This window comes from Schistocerca piceifrons, chromosome 9, assembly GCF_021461385.2.
Source record: "Schistocerca piceifrons isolate TAMUIC-IGC-003096 chromosome 9, iqSchPice1.1, whole genome shotgun sequence".
Classification (NCBI taxonomy): Eukaryota; Metazoa; Arthropoda; class Insecta; order Orthoptera; family Acrididae; genus Schistocerca; species Schistocerca piceifrons.
In genome coordinates, this window is record NC_060146.1 from 179043344 (window position 1) to 179068503 (window position 25160).

At 43.0% G+C, this 25160-nt stretch overlaps 1 protein-coding gene across 1 annotated transcript in view; it reads right to left on the bottom strand.

The window, feature by feature from the left end:
- Positions 1-767: 767 nt before the first annotated feature.
- Positions 768-25160, bottom strand: part of LOC124717065 — a 51261-nt gene continuing 26868 nt past the window's right edge. Inside the window, exons 2-6 of the mRNA XM_047243747.1 lie at positions 15272-15375; positions 13418-13553; positions 9717-9802; positions 6063-6216; positions 768-2567 (exon numbers count right to left, since the gene is read on the bottom strand). Of these exons, the coding sequence (XP_047099703.1) occupies positions 2476-2567; positions 6063-6216; positions 9717-9802; positions 13418-13553; positions 15272-15349 (546 nt within the window). The 5' untranslated portion in view covers positions 15350-15375 and the 3' untranslated portion in view covers positions 768-2475. The remainder of the gene's footprint in view (positions 2568-6062; positions 6217-9716; positions 9803-13417; positions 13554-15271; positions 15376-25160) is intronic.

Below are 25160 nucleotides of genomic sequence, written 5' to 3' on the forward strand. Positions count from 1 at the left end.
CACTGCTAGTTGCTTTTGCTTGAGCTTCAGCTAAACCGTGTGGCAATGTCACTTACTTCGGTTTTATTGCTGTAGTCGATAGTGAAAAACGCTGTGTACATATAAGGTATGGCGTGTTAGTGTGATACATATGCTTCTTTCTGAAAATGAGTGTGAAGATCAGAAACTGGCTACAGAGAAACAGACAGAAATTAATGTTCAGTATACCTATCTATACATGTCTGGTCAAGAGTAAATATCTGCCTTTTTATGATCTGATTTTGCAAGCTACTTCAGCTCTTGGAAACGTTTCAGAATACCAGTAACGTTCTCATTGTGATGAAGAAGCACAGGGAACTAGGAAATTGCTATAGGGAAGCTCCATAGAAGTACATTTTCAACGTTCTCGTCATCGTGTTAAACCTCATCCATCAATGTCCCATCACGTTTGTTAAGTGGAGAAAGAGTATTATTTATACTGTAAATAAATGCTGAATTTTAAGCGAAAGTGAGACATTCTGCGTACAAAGAGGTATAGTGCATTTTGAAAGTGGTTTATTATGCAGCACAATTACATAAAACTGCAGCAAAAAAAAAAAAAAATTAATGGTTTTGACTACCACTGCCACTGACAGTATGTTTATTAGGAGATGCTTTCGAACTAACCATCATTCCATTTTATGCCATACTTTGGTACGTAAAGATAACATAGAATATCAGATGTGAACTCAATTACCTTTAAATAATCCAGTTTTCTACTGCACAATAAAATTAGAGGCAGCACATACTCTGTAGGCAAACATGTCTTTATTAAAGCTGTTATCACAATTTGTGAATATTTACCACTGTTAAAGGTTACCAAAAAAAATCTGTTGAAGTTGTCACCCATTGAAAACTCCTAATCATCTTTCATGCACTGTTTTAGTTTACGACCATGGAATATCATTTCATTCATTGATGTAACATGACCTTATCCAATTGAATCCACACTGCTTCAAGTCTTGATTGTAACTCAAATCCATAATCTTATATAAACATTCAAATGTGTGTTTGCTAATTGCAGTTTATATTTCAAATACGTATTGAGTACCACATTGTAAAGTCTGCAGCTTTTGAAATATTAGCTCATTACAAACCCATAGAGAATGAGTACACTAAATTTACATTGTAAAGGTCCTACATAGCAGCTTATATGTATTTAGTAATGGACACTTAGTTGTACTCCAAGAGCTACATTTTTAAAGCATTTACTTCCCAGAGAGGTATTTGAGCATACAGGCCATTATCAGTGACAGCTGATCCACGGGACTACCCGACCAAGATATTATTGCACTTAGCCTTCCGTGACCATTATTGGAAACACGAGCTACTGTTACAGTAAAAAAATATTGTGGTGACTAAAGGAAATGTATTGCACTGTGAATGATTTCAAGACAGCTGTGCATATATTACCAAGTGGTTTACTACGTCCTCATGAAATAACACTGTAAAGACAAGCTGACCAGAGTGCCATAATTCCCAGGTGCAATAATGTGATAGACTAATATGGTGATAACGCAAGATTACTTTGTCCATACTAGAATAGAAACATAAGATTAGTTACACACTGTGTACATCTACATCAGTAGTGTCTGTCAAGTGTAAATTTTCTGTGATGACTAAGAATGATGTCAATCTAGTAAACATAGAACCTAGGTTTTTTTTTTTTTTAATCTATGTATAACTTCATTCATAACTGTGCGTACATTAGCACAGTGGGGCCTGTTGACTCGTGGCACAAACAGAGTGTGTATAATTCATGAAAGAAATTCCCGACTTTTTACTGCTGTGGGGGACTAAAACAGCTCAATGGCGACAGATGAAAATTTATGTCAGACTGGGATTCGAATCCAAGTTTACTGCTTTACGTGACCGGTCGTCTTCCATTACCTGTGCACATCTTCAGTACAACCCAAATCTCCATATCCCACACACTACATAGAATTGTCTCCCGTCCATTCGTTATTCCTCTTCTCTCACAGCCCTACTGTATTCCTGCGGGATGTTGGACATTATGGTTCATCTGCACTGAAACATGGATATGCAGTCGGGTGTACATACAATATAGGTATGGTGTCTCTTCTTTCGGATATGCATCTATGCTGTATGATTGTATGACGGAATGCCCAAATACCGGTCTGGCACATAAGTATTCTTCTAATGCATGTCACAGTGTACACCAAGATAACGTTAGAATCTAATTGATAAAACACATAAGATTAAAACACTAATTTGTCAATGCAGACTTAATACAGCTTGAGATGACCTGCTGTACTCCTCCTTAAGCAGCCTGTGTGTTGCCCACGCTTTCGAACAGAAGACATCATTGTGGAGCTCAGTTATCGTCGGGGTGTAGCATCCCAGTATGTGCTTGTTTGGTCCAAGAAGCAGGAAACATTCGTAGCAATATCTCGCTGCTGCGCCGACGATATGGCAGCTGTAGAGATGTTAGTTTCTTCATCTAGCTCGGATGGGGTGAGTAGGCACCTGCTTACCCCTCAGGTACCTGTATAGGCCATACACCACCAGGATGAAGTAAAGTGTCGTACCTGGAGCAGAAAACTGGTGTTACGAGGCTTGCCCCCCTTGAAAGACATAACATGTGGTATTCCTCAAAGCTCAATACTGCGACCAGTAGGGTTCAAAGACTCCACTCAAAACAGTGACAGGACTATTAATGCTTGGCAGCAGAGGGATGATGTAACCCTGTAGACTGCAGTCGATGTAGGCCGGCCGGAGTGGCCGAGCGGTTAAAGGCGCTACAGTCCGGAACCGCACGATATTTTAAGATATTTGGCGTTTCATAAGACAGAATACAGGAACCAGTAGGTTTGAAAAACTTCAGTTAGGCTCATCTGAACTTCACCGATTGTTGACAGGACTACAGTTAAGAAAAATGGTTCAAATGGCTCTGAGCACTATTCGACTTAACTTCTCAGGTCATCAGTCGCCTAGAACGTAGAACTAATTAAACCTAACTAACCTAAGGACATCACACGCATCCATGCCCGAGGCAGGATTCGAACCTGCGACCGTAGGGGTCGCTCAGTTCCAGACTGTAGCGCCTAGAACCGCACGGCCACTGCGGCCGGCCACTACAGTTCATTTAAATAACAATATACCTAAGAGAGACAATATTTAGTAACAGTCAAGGCTCTTTACAGTGGTTGAAGTGCATCGATCTGGCAATTACTACATTTGTAAGGAAGTAGCGTTGGGCTATCATTCATAGTGGCAGCATGATTAGACCCCAGTCATCTGAAAAAATTATCAACTTGCATTATGTATGCTAAATGCTAGGTCAGTCACATACAGGGTGGTTATAATTGAACTTCTATTGCCTGAGTAGTGTAGGTGGAGAACTATGTACCATATGGGTGACCAGCTTCAGAGGAACGATGCTCATTTACTGTCACCACTTACCAGTAGACGCCATTACTGGTACATCGACATAGGACTGAAAAACAAGCATCAGTGTGCATCACAGCTACAAACAGTCACCATGAATCTGGACAAAGTGAGCAGGCCTTACTCGCAAAGGTGGTTCATCGAAACATCAACAGTGCTGTGTGTTAAAGAAATATGGAGAGGCTCTGTTTCTGCACCGGGGTTGAAGAAAATTAATTCCAGAGTTAGAATTAACGGGCGATTTGAAATTTGCTCGTGGGAGATGTCGACAGCCAATTGCACCACAGATTGTAGGAAAAGCTACTGCTGGTCGTGGTGGCCGTGCGGTTCTATGCGCTTCAGTCCAGAACCGCGTGACTACTACGGTTGCAGGTTCGAATCCTGCCACGGGCATGGATGTGTGTGATGTGCTTAGGTTGGTTAGGTTTAAGTAGTTCTAAGTTCTAGGGGACTGATGACCTAAGATGTTAAGTCCCATAGTGCTCAGAGCCATTTGAACCATTTGAAAAGTTACTGAGTATACAAGTCGCAATGCGCGACCTTCAAGCAGTGTACCACCTATGTCATGACACCTGAACATTTTGTGATCCACTATTGTTTCTCAGCAGTATTGGAGCAACCTTTAGAGCACTACCAGGTTGTCGTCGATTCAAGTGGCCATCTCAGAGAGCAAACTGGGACAGTTAACAAATCTTACTCTATAATGTGGAAATTAAAATGCATTTCTTTCATTGGTTTATTTGTTATTTCTCTTCCACATGTCAGAAAATGTTTCCACAAAGTCCAATTGCCCTATGATCAATCGTTTGTCATGGTGGCTGTTCCAAATAGGAAAAGTTTAATTACAACCACCCTGCATAAAGGAAATAGGAGACGAGTAAATTTCAACCATACAGTATTCCATTGGTGATTGCAGTGATCAAACGAGCCTTCAGAAACAAGCGTGTTAAAGAAACAAACAAATATCTCAATTTAGAGAACGGGAAAAAACTCGCTGGGGTATTTATCTGGAACATTTTAAGTTTTGGTTGTAGTTGGTGTACTGTAGCGAAGCGGGAAAAAATAAAAAATAGAAGTGCAGATATGGAGAAGAGCCGCTACAACACTGTAGACTGAAAGGGAATCCAATTATTTAATGTTCTAAAACAAATTAAAGACGACATTAAAATGATGAAGAAAAGAGAAGCTGAATTTATTCGATGTCTAATTAGATATAATAGCTTTATAAAATACAGCCTAGAAGGAAAAATCCTGGGAAGAAAAACTATAGAGGCAGACCCAAAACATCCGTTTTACCAGTTACTATCAATCGAATGAACTGCAGTAACTACAACCAAATGGTGAAGCTGATGAGGCACACAGAGAAGAACACCTACAACAACAACTTGTTGCCCTTAGTATCTGATGATGAAGATGGTTCAGTGAGTCACAACTGATCTTACTGAAATATCTACCAGACAGCTGGTTTTGGTACCAAAAGTTACCAGGGGCCATTAATAAGCAATACAACACTTTTTGTCTGAAATGATTCCATTATAGCATATTATTCCCCACTCTTTTAGCTACAGAATTGTGTGATTCAACATTTCTCCATTCAGTGTGATAGCCTTATACCACCTTACTGGGAAGGGCTTTATGCCCACATGGTACCACAGTACTGGTTGGCGTTGAAGCTAATGTCTTGTTGCGCCAATAACTTCCCCATCATCCCTGGAGTGCATCTTTCACTGTGGAAGGATAGAAATCCAGTGGGCAAGCACCTTTGAGCGCCACAACTGGTGAGCGAGTGGGTCAGCACTACCAACAGACACATCCAGTTGAGCAAAGAGGTGTTTGATTGTGATCCGTCAATCATCTCGAATGAGAGTGTCCTCATGTTTCAACAATGAAGGAATTACACGTGTATGTGGCCAGACAGCACGTGGGTTATCGAACAGGTTTGCGCAATCTTGTTGTTATGATGACAGACACCTTCGGCAATGACTCACCATACTTTTGTTCATTGACAGGTCTCTGTAGGCATTCTACACGAGCCTCTAAATATCTGTGATGCTCTGGTTTTCCACCAAAAGAAACTGAATGACAGCACTCTGCTCAGTACGTAACTTCTATACAAATGCCATTTGAAGGCTATGTATACTGCTGCCACATATTGGACCTTCATAAAACTGTAGAGACTGAAGTGAGAGTATTCCACGGTATCGTGCAACAAGACAACGGCCTTGCCGCAATGGATACACCGGTTCCCGTGAGATCACTGAAGATAAGCGCTGTCGGGCGTGCTCGGCACTTGGATGGGTGATCATCCGGGCCACCACGTGCTGTTGCCATTTTTCTGGGGGACATTCAGCCTCATGATACCGATGGAGGAGCTACCCGACCGAATAGTAGCGGCTTCGCTCAAGAATACCATCATAACGACCTGGAGAGCAGTGTGCTGACCCATGCCCCTCCTATCCGCATCCTCCACTGAGGATGACACGGCGGTCGGATGGTCCCGGTAGGCCACTCGTGGCCTGACGACGGAGCGATCTTACAACAAATTCCGCATTTTTCAACTGAAATGGGAAACTAAAAATAGTGTTCCACTATTTATTGAATGCCCCGTGTATGTGATGTGAATAGAGGTTACGCACCTGTGAGCACCACCAGCACGATGATAGTAACGGTGGCCGTTGGCAGGTGGCCAGTCATGTAGCACAGGACTGCAAATGCTAGCCCGAGCAAGTCCCTGATGGGCAGGACCCCCAGCTGCTGCATAACCCATGGCAGCACCAGGTGAGGCCGGTTCTGCCAAATTCAACATCACCAGCACATGCAAAATTGGTTAGCACTGACATGAGTTACACTTTTAAAATGACACGCATATCATTTACACTACTGGCCAATAAAATTGCTACACCAAGAAGAAATGCAGATGATAAATGGGTATTCATTGGACACATGTACTAGAACTGACATGTTATTACATTTTCACGCAGTTTGGGTCCATAGATTCTGAGAAATCAGTACCCAGAACAACCACCTCTGGCAGAAATAACGGTATCGATACGACTGGGCATTGAGTCAAACACAGCTTGGATGGCGTGTACAGGTACAGCTGCCCATGCAGCTTCAACACGCTACCACAGTCCATCAAGAGTAGTGACTGGCGTATTGTGACGAGCCAGTTGCTCGGCCACCATTTACCAGACATTTTCAGTTGGTGGGAGATCTGGAGAATGTGGTGGCCAGGGCAGCAGTCGGACATTTTCTGTATCCAGAAAGGGCCGTACAGGACCTGCAACATGCGGTCGTGCGCTATCCTGCTGAAATGTATGGTTTCGCAGGGATCGAATGAAGGGCAGAGCCACGGGTCGTAACACATCTGAAATGTAACGTCCGCTGTTCCAAGTGCCGTCAGTGCGAACAAGACGTGACCGAGACGTGTAACCAATGGCATCCCATACCATTACGCCGGGTGATACGCCAGTATGGCGATGATGAATACACGCTTCCAATGTGCATTCACCGCGATGTCGCCAAACACCGATGCGCCATCCATACTGCAAACAGAACCTGGATTCATCCGAAAAAATGACGTTTTGCGATTCGTGAACCCAGGTTCGTCGTCGAGTACACCATCGCAGGCGCTCCTGTCTGTGATGCAGCGTCAAGGGTAACCGCAGCCGTGGTCTCCTAGCTGATAGTCCATGATGCTGCAAACGTCGTCGGACTGTTCGTGCAGATGGTTGTTGTCTTGCAAACTTCCCCATCTGTTGACTCAGGCATCGAGACGTGGCTGCACGATCCGTTACAGCCATCCGGATAAAATGCCCGTCATCTCGACTGCTAGTGATACGAGGCCGTTGGGATCCAGGACGGCGTTACGTATTACCCTCCTGAACCCACCGATTCCATATTCTGGTAACAGTCATTGGATCTCGACCAACGCGAGCAGCAGTGTCGCGATACGATAAACCGCAATCGATTTAGGCTACAATCCATTTATCAAAGTCGGAAACTGTAAGGGTCGCATTTCTCCTCCTTACACGAGGCATCACAACGTTTCACCAGGCAACGCCGGTCAACTGCTGTTTATGTATGAGAAATCGGTTGGAAACTTTTCTCATGTCAGCGCGTTGTAGGTGTCACCACCGGCGCCAACCTTGTGTGAATGCTCTGAAAAGCTAATCAATTGCATGTCACAGCATCTTCTTCCTGTCGGTTAAATTTCGCGTCTGTAGCACGTCATCTTCGTTGTGACGCAATTTTAATGGCCAGTAGTGTAATTATGGGTCTTGGATCTTTCAAGCAGCCTAAATGCTACAATCTGCTCAGTTTTTACCACATTCGTTACTTATCGGTGGGGCATTCCTTGCTAGTCACATTTTATTCATTGCACTTCACATCACTTTTGTTAAATTACGCTCTGATAAAAATGGAAAATCTTATACTATGAATCAACAGCATAATATTTATCAAATTTTGTGTATATGTTCACCCTGTAACAGGTATGAAATCATTAAAGTTACAATCCATTTGGAACTTATGTTCAGCATCGACGTAAGTATAACGTGTAACCAAAAAAAGCGCAGACACAGTCTTCATTGAGAGATCGAAGCCGAGGTTCATTTTGTTGAATTTCTTGCCTCACCTGGGACACGTACTGCGTCATTTCATAAAGACTGCTGGCTAGCGGCTGTTGTGACTTATATGTCTTCAAATCATGTTGTAGATGCCCTGTGTGGGGGATAAATCAGGAGACTCGGTGGGCCATACAAGGATCTGTACATTTCCTCACGATATTTGTGGTGTTAATTGCATAGTGGCGTCATGTTTTATTCTGCTGGAATAGGCCATTTGGTATACTGATCTTAAAGGATATGACGACAGGGCCTACTATTCGTGATACTTATAGGAATTCAGTCACCTTTCGACAGTCACCGTTATCAGTCCTGTTGTAGTATGTAACAGCTCCCCATGGCATGATCCCCACAGCTGGTAAGGTGCTGGTCTCAATTGTCAGTTCCTGTGTCTAACAACCCTACCACAACCAAGGTCAAAATTTAATCATGATTGTGGTGTTGCTCACGCTGCTAAATACTGCATTTTCGGGCAACAACAAAGTTATTATGTGGCAGGTGTCATTAGAGCACAGTTAATAAAGTCATTTCATATAATAATGAATGAACTAGGCACTCATCTTTTCGTGTTTCCCACGCTGGTCTCGTTGTAAAATCATGGCTCAATCGTCGAAAATCTAGGTGGTGATGATTCCAAGTTCAAATGGCTCTGAGCACTATGGGACTTAACATCTATAGTCATCAGTCCCCTAGAACTTAGAACTACTTAAACCTAACTAACCTAAGGACATCACACAACACCCAGTCATCAAGAGGCAGAGAAAATCCCTGACCCTGCCGGGAATCGAACCCGGGAACCCGGGCGTGGGAAGCGAGAACTGCTATATTCAAAAGTTTTGTAGATGCGCTTCACAAACCATTCTTGAAGATTAAATCTTTCAAAGTTAGCACAATGGTGATGTAAAAAAATAATCAGCACTCTGAATTTAAGTTACACTTCTTTTTTATTACTTTTGTTGCAGTATCACGTAACTCGTTCCAAAACTTCACTTCACAATACAAAACATACTTGAAAACATCTTCCTCACTGTTAAAGTTCACATTTTATAAGCTGACTACAATATGTGTCTTTCCAACATTACTTCAAAGACTTGACCTTCTCAAGGTCCGACTCTCTAACAAACTAATAATCACTTACGCGCCCAAAAACCAGAGTTACAAGTAGGTCAAAGATCATAGTGACAAAAGAAAGAGTTCACATAAGAATAATATTATTGCAATATAAGCATATCGATGTATCGAAGTACCTCTATATTAATGAAATCAAATCTGAATGTTGTCTCAGAAATACAGCAGAATATTGCTGGTATCGAGAGGTTGAGTTGAGGTGCCGTAATGGTCATGTAATTCAAGTACCATTACATGTGACATTTCACCAGGCCATCCACAGACAGAGGGTCCATTGCTGAAGGCCACAGAACGTCACTGAACATCCCCAGTGACACTGGCTCTACACCATAGATATGACTGTTATGTACAGTTAAGTATAAAAAAAGGGCTGAATCGAAATACATTTCCATAGCGCGACCAAGTTATACAAATCTATTCTACAGTTTGTCCATGTATTGCTGAGACATGATCCAGAGCTCTGCGGTATTACTAGATGTCCTGACATATGGATGCAGAAAAGTCAGGCACCCTGAAGTAGACAGCAATAACACTCACCCAGCAGACCCCCAGGATGAGCATGGTGGAACAGATGGTGTCCATAACTGCTATGGTGGTGGCCACATAGAAGAAGGCTCTGTAGCCTGCAGAAAGGAAAAATCGGTGAAAACAAAACAAAAAATTCAGTTGTAAAACACGAATTTGTTATTATCTACAAGATCAACATAGTTCAAACAGCAACTCATGTACAATGGTTGACAATACTGATGGCATGAGGAAAAGTGTTGGTAATGGGAAGTGTTATTTATGAAACACTAGTCAAAATGTTATCGAACTTCTCAGAAGTTTAATCACATAGCTAACATTAAATGATTAAATGTTCATTCCATTTGGAGTGGATGTCCATGGTCGACATCAGTGTGTGGTTTGAACCCACAGGCTTAAATAGCGTCTCATATTCATTCTGCATGGACGGAAACACTCTTCGAATGTCATCTTCAGAAATTTCTAGCCAAGTCTGAAACACATGCTGTGTCAGCTAGTGAAGAGGCTGGTGTGGAAGCATTGTGTTCCCATCACATCTCAGTCTATAGGTGACGAATGAGGGGAGGGTAATCATGCTAATCAAGGATTCATACAGTCCTCAAGGTATGTGTAGTGTGAACTGTAGAATGGGGTCTTCTATTGTTCAGCTGGGATGTTTGGTACCTCATCATGAAATATGTTACCATACTCACCACACACTGGTGAGCATTCTGCCTCCAAAAACTGCCAAATCAGACCTGTTGTCGCCAAATTGTTCCCCTCATCTTGACTTCAGGCATAGGAGGAGTGTGGGTCTCGGGAACCACTGCTTCATGTGACCTTTCACAAAGTCTCCTAGGGAGCTGGCAGTGTCGATCGGACTAGCATGAACGCAAGTGGTATTCACCAGTGGACGTCCCCTAAATCCCACTCAGTGCCCCAGCTGGCCCTGGATCTACACCACGCAAATCACTGTTGTCTGTGGTACAGTGTCAGCAGTAGTAAATGGAGATCTCAACTCAGATTGCAGTACCTTCTCATTAGTGCTGTGATCTTTTTGCATCAAAGAAAAGCAACAATTTCTGTGATCCTGTATGCATTCACTTCATGATCTTCCATAGGCAGTTATATATTGTTGTTGTGGTCTTCAGTCCTGAGATTGGTTTGATGCAGCTCTCCATGCTACTCTATCCTGTGTAAACTGCTTCATCTCCCAGTACGTATTGCAGCCTACATCCTTCTGAATTTGCTTAGCGTATTCATCTCTTGGTCTCCCTCTACGATTTTTACCCTTCACGCTGCCCTACAATACTAAATTGGAGATCCCTTGATGCCTCAGAACATGTCCTACCAACCGATCCCTTCTTCTAGTCAAGTTGTGCCACAAACTCTTTCTCCCCAATTCTATTCAATACCTCCTCATTAGTTATGTGATCTACCCATCCAGTCTTCAGCATTCTTCTGTAGCACCACATTTCGAAAGCTTCTATTCTCTTCTTGTCCAATCTATTTATCGTCCATGCTTCACTTTCATACATGGCCACACTCCATACAAATACTTTCAGAAACAACTTCCTGACACTTAAATCTACACTCGATGTTAACAAATTCCTCTTCTTCAGAAACGCTTTCCTTGCCATTGCCAGTCTACATTTTATATCCTCTCAACTTCGACCATCATCAGTTATTTTGCTCCCCAAATAGCAAAACTCCTTTACTACTTTAAGTGTCTCATTTCCTAATCTGATTCCCTCAGCATCACCCGATTTAACTCTACTACATTCCATTATCCTCGTTTTCCTTTTGTTGATGTTCATCTTATATCCTCTTTTTAAGACACTGTCCATTCGGTCCAATTGCTCTTCCAAGTCCTTTGCTGTCTCTGACAGAATTACAATGTCATCGGCAAACCTCAAAGTTTTTATTTCTTCTCCATGGATTTTAATACCTGCTCCGAATTTTTCTTTTGTTTCCTTTACTGCTTGCTCAATATACAGATTGAACAACATCGGGGAGAGGCTACAACACTGTCTCCCTCCCTTCCCAACCACTGCTTCCCTTTAATGTCCCTCGACTCTTATAACTGCCATCTGGTTTCTGTACTAATTGTAAATAGCCTTTCGCTCCCTGTATTTTACCCCTGTCACCTTCAGAATTTGAAAGAGAGTATTCCAGTTAACATTGTCAAAAGCTTTCTCTAAGTCTACAAATGCTAGGAACGTAGGTTTGCCTTTTCTTAATCTAGTATCTAAGATAAGCCGTAGGATCAGTATTGCCTCACGTGTTCCAACATTTCTACGGAATTCACTGATCTTCCCCGAGGTCGGCTTCTACCAATTTTTCCATTCGTCTGTAAAGAATTCGCGTTAGTATTTTGCAGCCGTGACTTATTAAACTGATAGTTCGGTAATTTTCACATCTGTCAACACCTGATTTCTTTGGGATTGGAATTATTATATTCTTGTTGAAGTTTGACGGTATTTCGCCTGTCTCATACATTTTGCTCACCAGATGGTAGAGTTTTGTCAGGACTGGCTCTTCCAGGACATTCAGTAGTTCTAATGGAATGTTGTCTACTCCTGGGGCATTGTTATATAAGAAATGTTTTTATATAAGAAGCTTTTATACAGTAATCTGTTTGTAATGATTCATTACGACACTCTGCTTGGATTTCACTGGTTGTCTGTTCATCAGAACTAGTTCAACTGTATTAAGATTTTCTTGTTGTAGTCCTTTTGGAAGTACACATGAATACTCTTCTCGCCACACCACAGCCATGAGTTCATCTTGTCACCGCCCGTTCTCCAGTCGCAGTGCTGCCATCACCTGCCAGTGTAATCTCTCGGTATGGTGCTCCAATGTCCCGTGCGAAATGGTTTGACCTTTCTCAGAGTCCATACATGACGACAAGCTGCACGTGCAGATTCTTTGGGTATGCTGGAGAACTGAAGTAACATTAGACAGACGCTAAGATATCATGCACTGACACCATTCGTCATCTCTAGAAATGTCTTTTACATGTGCTGGAAAGACAATCGCATAAGGATGACATTTTAAGCAACACATACCAGAGGCATGGTAATGCTAGGGAAGGTTTGGCAGCTTTGGGTCAAGATGTGCATTGTGTAACAGCATGTTAGTCTTTGTGTATAACATTGGCACTGATGAGATTTTCCCTCTGCAGGAGAGTGTGCGCTGAAATGAAACTTCCTGGCAGATTAAAACTGTGCGCCGGACCGAGACTCGAACTCGGAACCTTTGCCTTTCGCGGGCAAGTGCTCTACCAACTGAGGTACCCAAGCACGACTCACGCCCCGTCCTCACAGCTTTACTTCTGCCAGTATGTCGTCTCCTACCTTCCAAGCTTTACAGAAGCTCTCCTGCGAACCCTGCAGAACCAGCACTCCTGCACTCCTGAAAGAAAGGATGTTGCGAAGACATGGCTTAGCCACAGCGTGGGGGATGTTTTCAGAATGAGATTTTCACTCTGCAGCGGAGAGCTTCTGTAAAGTTTGGAGGGTAGGAGACGAGGTACTGGCAGAAGTAAAGGTGTGAGGACGGGGCGTGAATCGTGCTTGGGTAGCTCAGCTGGTAGAGGACTTGCCCGCAAGGAGTTAGAGTCTCGGTCCGGCACACAGTTTTGATCTGTCAGGAAGTTTCATTGGCACTGATGATTATAACTGTGCTGTTGCATGCCCCAACTGCAGTAATAGCAATGAGAACATCTCACTCACCTGCTAGCGCGAAGTCTATATTTGCCCGCAGTTCTGGGGTAACAGTGCCAGTGTAGTGTTGGTACTCCTCGATCTCGATCTGCTCGAGCTTCCTCACGGCCAGCAGTGCTCCAACAATAACCAGCACAGAGAATACCTGTGGCACAAACACAGCTTTGTCAAAATAAAAACAGAGAAACTGAGGACACAACGTAACAGCCAGGTGTGAAATAATACCAGCTGCAAAATACTAACGCGAATTCTTTACAGACGATTGGAAAAGCTGGTAGAAATGTTGGAACACGTGAGGCAATACTGACCCTACGACTTATGTTAGAAGAGAGATTAAGGAAAGGCAAACCTACGTTTCTAGCATTTGTAGACTTAGAGAAAGCTTTTGACAATGTTGACTGGAATACTCTCTTTCAAATTCTGAAGATGGCAGGGGTAAAATACAGGGAGCGAAAGGCTATTTACAATTTGTAAAGAAACCAGATGGCAGTTATAAGAGTCGAGGGACATGAAAGGGAAGCAGTGATTGGGAAGGGAGTGAGACAGGGTTGTAGCCTCTCCCCGATGCTGTTCAATCTGTATATTGAGCAAGCAGTAAAGGAAACAAAAGAAAAGTTCGGAGTAGATATTAAAATCCATGGAGAAGAAATAAAAACTTTGAGGTTCGCCGATGACATCGTAATTCTGTCAGAGACAGCAAGGGACTTGGAAGAGCCGTTGAACGGAATGGACAGTGTCTTGAAAGCAGGATATAAGATGAACATCAACAAAAGCAAAACGAGGATAATGGAATGTAGTCGAATTATGTCGGGTGATGCTGAGGGAATTACATTAGGAAATGAGACACTTAAAGTAGTAAATAAGTTTTGCTATTTGGGGAGTAAAACAACTGATGGTGGTCGAAGTAGAGAGGATATAAAATGTAGACTGGCAATGGCAAGGAAAGCATTTCTGAAGAAGAGAAATTTGTTAACATCGAGTATAGATTTAAGTGTCAGGAAGTCGTTTCTGAAAGTATTTGTATGGAGTGTAGCCTTGTATGGAAGTGAAACATGGACGATAAATAGTTTAGACAAGAAGAAAATAAAAGCTTTCGAAATGTGGTGCTACAGAAGAATGCTGAAGGTTAGATGGGTAGATCACATAACTAATGAGGAGGTATTGAATAGAATTGGGGAGAAGAGGAGCTTGTGGTACAGCTTGACTAGAAGAAGGGACCGGTTGGTAGGACATATTCTGAGACATCGAGGGATCACCAATTTTGTATTGGAGGGCAGCGTGGAGGGTAAAAATCGTAGAGGGAGACCAATAGATGAATACACCAAGCAGATTCAGAAGGATGTAGGCTGCAGTAGGTACTGGGAGATGAAGAAGCTTGCACAGGAGAACAAAAACAACAACAACGGATTGATAGTAGGTCCACTCTTGTTCATGTTATATTTCAATGATCTGTCATCATATATCGAAGGATCTGAGGTAGTTCTCTTTGCAGACAATGCAAGTAGTATATCAAATACAATAGAGAAACTTCAACAATTGAAAACGTAAATAAGAGTGACTGGTTTTCTAAAAATAGACTGCCACTGAACATGGGATAATGCATGCATGTCTCTACAGCAGAATGCCTGACTACACAGACATGAGCAAAGATTAGAGAAATGAAACACATTCGTGTTTATTCTTGCCTGTTGATATTTGTAAGAACCTGATCCAAATGTTACGTGTTAGAGATCTTCTTACATGTTTAAGTTCTGCAGACTTGGCCTTGTGTGTCAAAACCTCGTGCACGACTAGGACAAAATTAATTGTTTGGCGCCGAGGTGTGGGTAGCGTCAGGATAGCGATATTCGTAAGTTTACTCACCAGCCACAGGGCTCCTATGATAATGCAGCCCTTCCTCAGGGTGCACCTGACCTTGGGTAGCTTGAGCATCACCACCATGTTGGAGGCTGAGCACCTCACCAGCACTGAAACAGAAAGGAACAACAGTGACTCCCCAGCAACTTCCACAGACAACATTTATGCGTCATTTCAAAAAGCAGACTTCTGTTTCGCCATCTGATTTCCAAATTTATACATTTGTTTCATTGGAACTGACAAATAAGTGCACACAAAAGTGCACTTCTAATCATATTCCCATCACCACATTTGGTCCATGTAAAATCAATGAAACAAAAGATGTCTTTAAAACTGTAGACGCCCCGGTGGTCCCGGTCGCCTACAGTGGACTGGAAGCTGAGCAGTGACCTCTCCAGTTATCAGGATGCTGGGAAATGACTGTGGACACGTCAGAAACGCCAAAGAAACATTATTAATTCATGACACCTTTATTCCTGCCGAGTACAATGTGGCCCGTGTAACACAGGTTGGCTGAGCTTGGTGATATCAATGACCTTCCCCGAGTCGTCGGTGACTCGGAGCGATGACACCAGCTCCGGGCCGCACCAGTCTTGCTAGCGCAGTGCCGCGTGCTGTGACGTAGCAGCGGAATGTCCTTACTTCGGCCACGCATGGCGGGCGGTACCCGGCTGGCCGGCCGGCTCGGCGGCGGACAGCAGGCCGCTGCACGTAGGAGACTCCGGGTTGGAGTCCCGGCGCTGTCGGCACGAGAGGCGTTCTCGCAGTGCGGAGTGTACTCTGTCCCACCCCGTCTTCTTCCCTGCTCCTCCTGGTGGCCCGTCCGCGGTGGACGGGCAGAACGGGCTGCAGTCCCCCAGCGTCGTCGGCTCACCCAGTTGTGACGGCGGATGCACAGGGCCTAGACCCCGCAGGATCTCGACGACGGCTCACTGATGTGGCCAGCATTGGCGGCGAGCGAATCTGCCGCGATGTCTGCTGCTCCAGGGTTGATGATTGACAGCGGCAACAGAGAGGACCAGAGCTGGTACTGTCCCCTCACGTCTGCTGCTGGATGGGCTACCCTTACTGCAACATCTCCTTAATAGATTAAGATGTCGATCACCGAGCTGAGCGCTATGCAGCGACCCAGTACACATCTTACTGCAAGTCTGACTGCGAGTGCCTTGTTGCTATCAAAGCTGGCGTATTTAAAGGAAGCACGAGCGACGTCCTGACGTCATGCTCGTTTGTAATGAATGCATTCGTTCCACTTATACTCCTGACTTATCTGTCATACTCGCCCCTTAGGTTCAAATGGCTCTGAGCACTATGGGACTTAACATCTGAGGTCAACAGTCCCCTAGAACTTAGAACTACTTAAACCTAACTAACCTAAGGACATCACGCACATCCATGCCCGTGGCAGGATTCGAACCTGCGACCGTAGCAGTCGCGCGGTGCCAGACTGAAGCGCCTAGAACCGCTCGGTCACAGCGGCCGACTAGGATCAGCAGTTTTATGGCTTTTATCTTATCTTACGACAAAAAGCAATGTTCCATGTCATTGGCATAACGAGGATCATGCAGCATTTGAATCAGACAGCAGTAAGCCACGGAAGATGTAGGGTTCGGTCTTTTTCCAGATTATGCGATTGTAGGAATAGCAAATAGTACCATTCCTCTTACATGAAAAAGCAGCTAATAGCATACTCGAAAACGTGAACAGGTGGTTCGACGCAAATCGGTTATCCCTCAGTTTTAACAAGACTTGCACATACAGTTCAGTAGTCATATAACTGCGCGACCTATGAATGTGAAATTCTCAAACAAAGAAATCCAAGTAGTAGAAAGTGTTAAGTTCATTGGAAAACCCACTACTTAGGCTTAATGAATCGTTTCAGTTCACCTAGGTTTGCAGTACGCATAATTAATGCTAAAGGTGATTAAAAAATTATTTCGGTCTCTTACACTCACTAGTGTGTTGTGGCATCAGTTTTGAGGAAAATCAAAGTACAGAGGCAGTACGTTCAGGAAACTGAAGCCTGTCGTACTAATTAATTCTAGAACATCATGCAGAGCCCACATCAGAAACTACATAGCACTATACAAGGTGTTACAAAAAGATACGGCCAAACTTTCAGGAAACATTCCTCACACACAAATAAAGAAAAGATGTTATGTGGACATGTGTCCGGAAACGCTTAATTTCCATGTTAGAGCTCATTTTAGTTTCGTCAGTATGTACTATACTTCCCCGATTCACCGCCAGTTTGCCCAATTGAAGGAAGGTAATGTTGACTTCGGTGCTTGTTCATGCACGATGGAGCTCCTGCACATTTCAGTCGAAGTGTTCGTACGCTTCTCAACAACAGATTCGGTGACCGATGGATTGGTAGAGGCGGAACAATTCCATGGCCTCCACGCTCTCCTGACCTCACCCCTCTTGACTTTCATTTATGGGGGCATTTGAAAGCTCTTGTCTACGCAACCCCGGTACCAAATGTAGAGACTCTTCGTGCTCGTATTGTGGACGGCTGTGATACAATACGCCATTCTCCAGGGCTGCATCAGCGCATCAGGGATTCCGTGCGACGGAGGGTGGATGCCTGTATCCTCGCTAACGGAGGCCATTTTGAACATTTCCTGTACCAAAGTGTTTGAAGTCACGCTGGTGCGTTCTGTTGCTGTGTGTTCCATTCCATGATTAATGTGATTTGAAGAGAAGTAATAAAATGAGCTCTAACATGGGAAATAAGCGTTTCTGGACACATGTCCACATAACATTTTCTTTCCTTGTGTGTGAGGAATGTTTCCTGAAAGTTTGCCCGTACCTTTTTGTAACACCCTGTATACAGGCTGAGTAGGGAGGAGAGTCACACACTTTAAAGGGTTGGCAGTATGGTTCTGATCAAGAAACTTCATATGGACATGTTCCCTGTTCCGAACGGTTTTTATGATCGAACACATTTAATGTACACTGTTACTTATTTTCGAATATTGTCATTGTTTACAAGGTAGTGTAGACGAAGCTGACACGAACAATGTGATATGGCACACTTTTGGTGTATCAAGTGCAAAAAAATAACCTTAGTCTGGCCTACAAAAACTACCTAAGTTACAGTGCATGCGCATGGCACGACATTTTCAGTGTTCTCGCTCCCTCTTTGCGGAAATTATTAGTCCTCGAGAAGAAATGAGTAGGACAATGTTTGTAGGAAATCTGATGTACGTAATTTAATTTTGTACTGCGACACGTTTTCGCTGGAGGCTTCGGTTTTCGAGTTAGTCAAGAAAATATTACATAAGTGCTTCTAAATGTGTTCTAGCTCGGAAACCATTCGAAATGGGGCAAATGTCCATATTAAGTTTTCGGTTCGGAACCAATAATTCGATCATTCCTCAACGTATGTACCTTACATCCTGATTCGGCCTGTATGTTTCTTAATTTTCTTGCTGATTACCAATATTTGTTTTCTAAATAGTGTAAAAATCATTAATATAACGCTAAGACCAAATGCAACCTCTACGGAGACACTATTAACACAGAAAGGAGTCACATACATGGACAAAAATGTACTTAACAACCCGCTAGAGCACATGAAATGTCATGCAAATAATGTAATGAAATTTTAAGACTGAATTCCGTAGGGCAACGTCTTCTACACGATTGAAGTGTATCTTCATAGAAACTCTTAAGTTTAATATTTTGACTTATAATGTTTAGATTACAATTAGAATTACCACTCTAATAATGATTTCACTGTTGCACTTACATTAATAAAAATGTACACTCTTGATTTCCTTTCACATCCGAGAGACTACTCTCCGTGCAATCCATGGAATGTCACGGATGTGATGTAAAATATAACAAGAACCTGCATTCAAAAAATAGTACAGAAACACAGCTGACGTCAGCAGTGTTCCGTTCTATATCTGCGCATGTATGTCGTCACACACCGCGACGTGAACTGAAGAGCCAAAGAAATTGGTACAGCTGTCTAATATCATGTAGGGTCCCCCCCACGAGCATGCAGAAGTGCCGCAACACGACGTGGCATGGACTTGACTAATTTCTGAAGTAGTGCTGGAGGGAATTGACACCATGAATTCTGCAGGGCTGTCCATAAATCCACAAGAGTACGAGGGGTCGGAGATCTCTTCTGAACAGCACGTCACAAGGCATCGCAAATATGCTCAAAATGTTCATGTCTGGGGAGTCTGGCGTTCAGCGGGAGTGTTTAAACTCAGAAGAGTGTTTGTGGAGCCACTCTGTAGCAGTTCTAGACGTTTGGGGTGTCGCATCGTCCTGCTGGAATTGCCTGTCGGAATGCACAATGGACTGGAATCGATGCAGGTGATCAGATAGGATGCTTACGTACGTGTCACCTTTCAGAGTCTTATGTAGACGTATCAGGGGTCCCATATCACTAAAATGCACACGCCCCTCACCATTACAGAGCCTCCACCAGCTTGAACAGTCCCCTACTGACATGCAGAGTCCGTGGATTCATGAGGTTGTCTCCATACCCTTACATGTCCATTCGCTCGATACAATTTGAAACGAGACTGGTTCGACCAGATGACATGTTTCCAGTCATCGACAGTCCAATGTCGGTGTTGTAAAGCGTAAAGCTTTCTGTCGTGCAGTCATCAAGGGTACACGAATGGGTCTTCGCCTCCGAAAGGCCATAACGATGATGTTTCGTTGAGCGGTTCGCACGCTGGCACTTGATTAATGGCCCAGCATTGAAATCTGCAGCAATTTTCGGAAGGGTTGCACTTCTGTCACGTTGAATGATTCTCTTCAGTCGTCGTTGGTCCTGTTCTTGCAGGATATTTTTCCGGTCTCAGCGATGTCGGAGATTTGATGTTTTACCGGTTTCCGATATTCACGATACTCTCCTGAAATGATCGTACGGGAAAATTTCCCCTCCGTCGCTACCTCGGAGATGGTACGTCCCATCGCTCGTGTCGCCACTATAACACCACGTTAAATTTCACTTAAATCTTGATAACCTGCCATTGTGGCAGTAACCGATATAACAACTGCGCCAGACACTTGTTTTATATAGACGTTGCCTACCGCAGCGCCGTGTTCTGCCTATTTACATATCTCTGTACTTGGAATATGCATACCTACACCAGTTTCTTTGGCACTCCGTCTTCAGGCCTCGAGTGGCCTACAGGGGCCATCCGACCGCCGCGTCATCCTCAGGGGAGGATGCTGATAGGAGGGGCGTGGGGTCAGCACACCGCTCTCCCGGTCGTTATGATGGTATTCTTGACCGAAGCCGCTACTATTCGGTCGAGTAGCTCCTCAATTGGCATCACGAGGCCGAGTGCACCCCGAAAAATAGCAACAGGGCATGCCGGCCGGGATGGTCACCCATCCAAGTGCCGACCACGCCCAACTTCGGTGATCCCACGGGAACTGGTGTAAGCAATACGGCTAGGCCGTTGCCCCAGTTTCTTTGGCGCGTCTGTGTAATTAGGCCACGAGGTAAAGAGAAATTCCAATATCAGGACGTTCAGTCGTCTTGCGTAGATCATGGGATGACTACACAGAATCGAAGGCTCTTCTGTAATTCAATATTTCGTAGCTCTAGATTCATCCTCCATACTCCAGATATTTTCGGCGAGACGAGATAACCTCCTCCTACAGTGGATTTATTTCCCTCCTCCTTCCCCTCATTTTTTAATAAAAAAATTTCAGCCGCTGCTCGCAGATCGTCCATCACTCGCTGTTAAAAATCTCGACTGCCTTGGAAGAGAGATCTCCCTCATTTCCTGCCTTCAGCCACGAATGGACTTGGAAACGCCATTCCCCATGGTCGGGGAAAAGAATGTCTCCATTTTTTACTCCGCATTTCAGAACTGTTACAGTCGTCGGTAGTCGCCCTATAATGCTCTCACTTTTCTTGTGGCTTTGGCCGAATTAACCAGTGAAATGAACAAAGTTATTCAGAGTCGATTTCACTGAGGACAAGATGGCTATTTTTCTCGGCGTGGAACCCCCAACCTTTCTTTACTCCTTCCTTTAATGATGTGATTAGCACGCCGCTACTGGTGTTCGAGGTGTAACCTCATGCGGTAGGGCGATGATTAGTTTATATGAAATACTAGATTAGCGCCCGCTACTTTTCTCGCATAGACTGTTCGGTCTGCAGAGATTTTTGTTTTCGTTTTTATTTAAACGAATTTTTATATTGTTCAGAAATTGCAACACCTTATAAGCTTGATCTTTTCCGAATGTACTAGTGACCAGAAGGCGATTCCGGTAATTGGAGTCCAAATTTTTTGTTAATCATGCCTTGTTTGTTTTTGTAGAGGTATTTCCATAGCAACTTTCATCCACTAACAAATATTTCTTTATATCTAACCGAGAAGTGAAATACCAATTTTCATAAATTTAGCTTTAAAATTTTTTTAATGGAACAAAATAGTGTCCTAAAAATTTTCATCTCCTACTGCATTCCCTTAGGGGTTAAATTTTTAGATACACGGAAACACGCACTTATTGTCTTGTAAATTATAGATTTCAGCGATCAGTCGTCCTTTTTAAATTTTATTGGCAGATCTAGATTTCGGCTAGAAGCTAGCCAATCTCAATGCACCAGTATCCAATGAACTGTGGATGAAGCCCGACCAACAGGCATTACATGCATTGAGCAAAAATAATAGTGTATTGAAAATCAGCTAGAAACTAGCCAAATCTAGATCTGCCAATAAAATTTAAAAAGGACACTGATAGCTGAGATCTATAATTTAAAAGTCAATATAACAGTCGCTGAGTGCAACAGCTTTCTGAATGGTAGGCAACCTCACGTAGTTTTTATTCCTAGCCGAGAACTCAAATACCAATTATCACAGACATAGCCTTTAAAATCCGTTATCAGTTTTTCGTAAAAAAAAACTTTCACCCACTATTTCACCCCCTTAGTAGTTGAATTTCCAGAAACGCAGAAACACTTACTTGTTTTATTTTCTGTCTGAGAAACGAAATATCAGTTTTCATAGTTATAGCTTAAAAATTTCCTTAATAGCGATATACTTTCAGAAAGGCTTTCATCCCCTATTTCACCCTCTTACGAGTGGAATTTAGGACAGTATAAGATCCAAACACCACTTCGGTCGCAGGTTCGAATCCTGCCTCGGGCATGGATGTGTGTGATGTCCTTAGGTTAGTTAGGTTTAAGTAGTTCTAAGTCTGGGGGACTGATGACCTCAGATGTTATATTCCATAGTGTTTAGACCCATTTGAACAATTTTTTTGTAATCAGTGAACACAAAATGAAGGAATTCTGTGTAATGTTGTCACATGGCTGTAGAAGGTGGCAGATTCTCTAAATGGTGGCATGGAGGCGTAGGTGGACCGTATGCTATCATAATTACGAGTTTTCGTCGTAATTTCGGTTGATCTGCTTGTCTGAACAAGCTGCGGCGGCGCGGTTCTTTCCGTCCCTTGACGACGGACCTGCACCTACCTGTGAACATTGTCTCAGCAGATCATCAGTAGGGAAGCCGAGCGAAACCTTCCGTACTTCGACGTGATCCAGGCTGCAGTTAAAGGCACTAATCTACGTTTCGGGAGAAAGTTTTCATATGAAATGAAAGGTTGGAAATTTTGTCCATAATTAATATATTTTGAAACTTAGGTGAACAAGTATCACTGCCAAGCCCGTGCTAGTCTTAACACAGTCACTCACAATCCCTTTCACTCACGTTAGCAAGTTTATGGCGTTGCATTTCCTGAAAACGTAATAGCTACAAAAATGCGGATTGTTTTTGATTGAGACTGCTCGCCAGATATTAAGTCTGTCGGTACCTAATGCAGTCACAGATTTTAACCACCGACCTGCTCAATACGCCACGCGGAATTTATGACTTTCCTCGTCACAAAATTCACTTAAAAATTCCGAAATTTCTACACACCCATCGGAATAATTATGCCGTCACTTTACAACACTTCTGATGTGTGAAACACTGCTAGATCCGGCAACTTATCATTTCCATCGGAACTACTACTACACACGTCCGAACTGTTTTATGGCTAGGCTCCGACTCCTCTCTAAGTCTTCTCTACCAGCAGAGAAAGGCGCGCGAAGAATATTGCTTTACCATTGGTCAATTTACTCAACAGCCAATAGCAAAACAACACTCTCCCGCGTCAGTCCGCGCTTTTCGTCAACAACCAATCGCAAAATAGTAAACCTAACGACTGCACTTTTTACCGACGTAATTATCTAATATGATGAACTTTTGTTTATGCATGAAGTTCTTTACTATTGTTATTCATACCTGAATTAACTTTCCCTTTACCATAAACTTTCTTTACAAACCTATTCTACTAAAATCCCCTTTGTCCACATCCATACTTCTTCGAAATGTTCCCACACTAAATCCCACTATATAACTCGTTAAACAATTATCTTCATATTAACCTTAAACCACACTCACACAGCATTCATACTGCTAAAATACATTTATAACATTTTACATATACAAAAAGACGTAATAACACTTTATGAAAATACTAGAACAGTTTATGAAAAACATTCTATTACTTTAGTGCACTCTAGTGGGCACAATCGAAACTAAACCACAGTCCTCTATCCTATACTGTCCTCTCTCGGTTGATACATAAACTACGTGCGCGTCCAGTCTCGCGTCACCATCTGTTACTATCCAGCTCTGACGTGAGACACATCTCCCACTTAACTGCCTCCAAGGCATGATCGCTATATGGCGCTACGTCTCGAAGCGAGCAACAAGATCATTAACTGTTTCTCCAACTAAAAGAAATTTTTTATCTACCTTCAGGAGCGAGTAGCACTCATATTGTCTCAAAATGCCTCCTGAAAGCTAGGTAAGTGTCATATTGAGATCGACAGTAGCGGGCATCGAAAACACGTTTTGATGACAGAACAACTCGAGTCCCAGTGGGACAAAGCTCTTGCTGTAGGGCTTGTCTAAAGCCTCGGGTTTGGAAGAAAACGGCCGACTGTCCAGAGGGCTCCACTTTAAGTAGCCCACCTAACACTGCTCTCTTGCAGAGTCTTGGACAGGCCCTCACTTCCGATGTGTTTCCATACTCTGGCTTTTTCTAACGGCCAGAACCGCTTCTCTGGTGCCTCCCTGCTGTATCCATGTGCGGAGAGCCGCTCAAAATTAGCACCAAGTGGTCCCTTTCATTGCAAAGCGTCATATTGGCGACCAATTACTCCTTCTGAATTAATTGCAATTCCAGAATTACAAACAATACGGCTACATTGAGAACGCTGTGTCTATTTCGTATATCTCGCTTGCCCTTGCAACACAAGTAAAATCGCGAATCAAATTGTTGTCACAATTAATCACTGTGTATTGTGTAATTTTCGTGTTGTTCTTCTCTTATTAACCTGTGAATGGTGGGCTTCATGTGGTTCCCAAGTTGTGCAGCGACCGTAAACCATAAAATTACCAAATAAGCACAACCAGTCGCAAAATCATATTTTATTTACTTACTTTTGCAAATAGATTTCAACTGATTAACAGCTATCATCGGTGCTACAAGCACAAGAATAAAAATAAAAGTAATTAATAACAGTGACCAAATGGATAAATGTACATAAAGCAAAGTAAAACCAATTAAATATATATAGACGCATTAAACCATTTAAAATGCACATACAAATTTACCTTTCAACGAATATGTGCCCTGAGTAGTAGCACTGTCTTAAGCAGAGGCCAAACATAAAGTGATACATCGAGAATTGTCTATGACAACGAGAAACCATAGGGGGCACTGCAAAGCACACCCGCCCTCTATGCGAAAAGATACAGCTAAAATAAAAATGAGAAGAAGAAATGACATACAAAGTGAGGTAAAATATAATGATAAAATACTAAAATATTTAAAAAATTGGCTATACTGA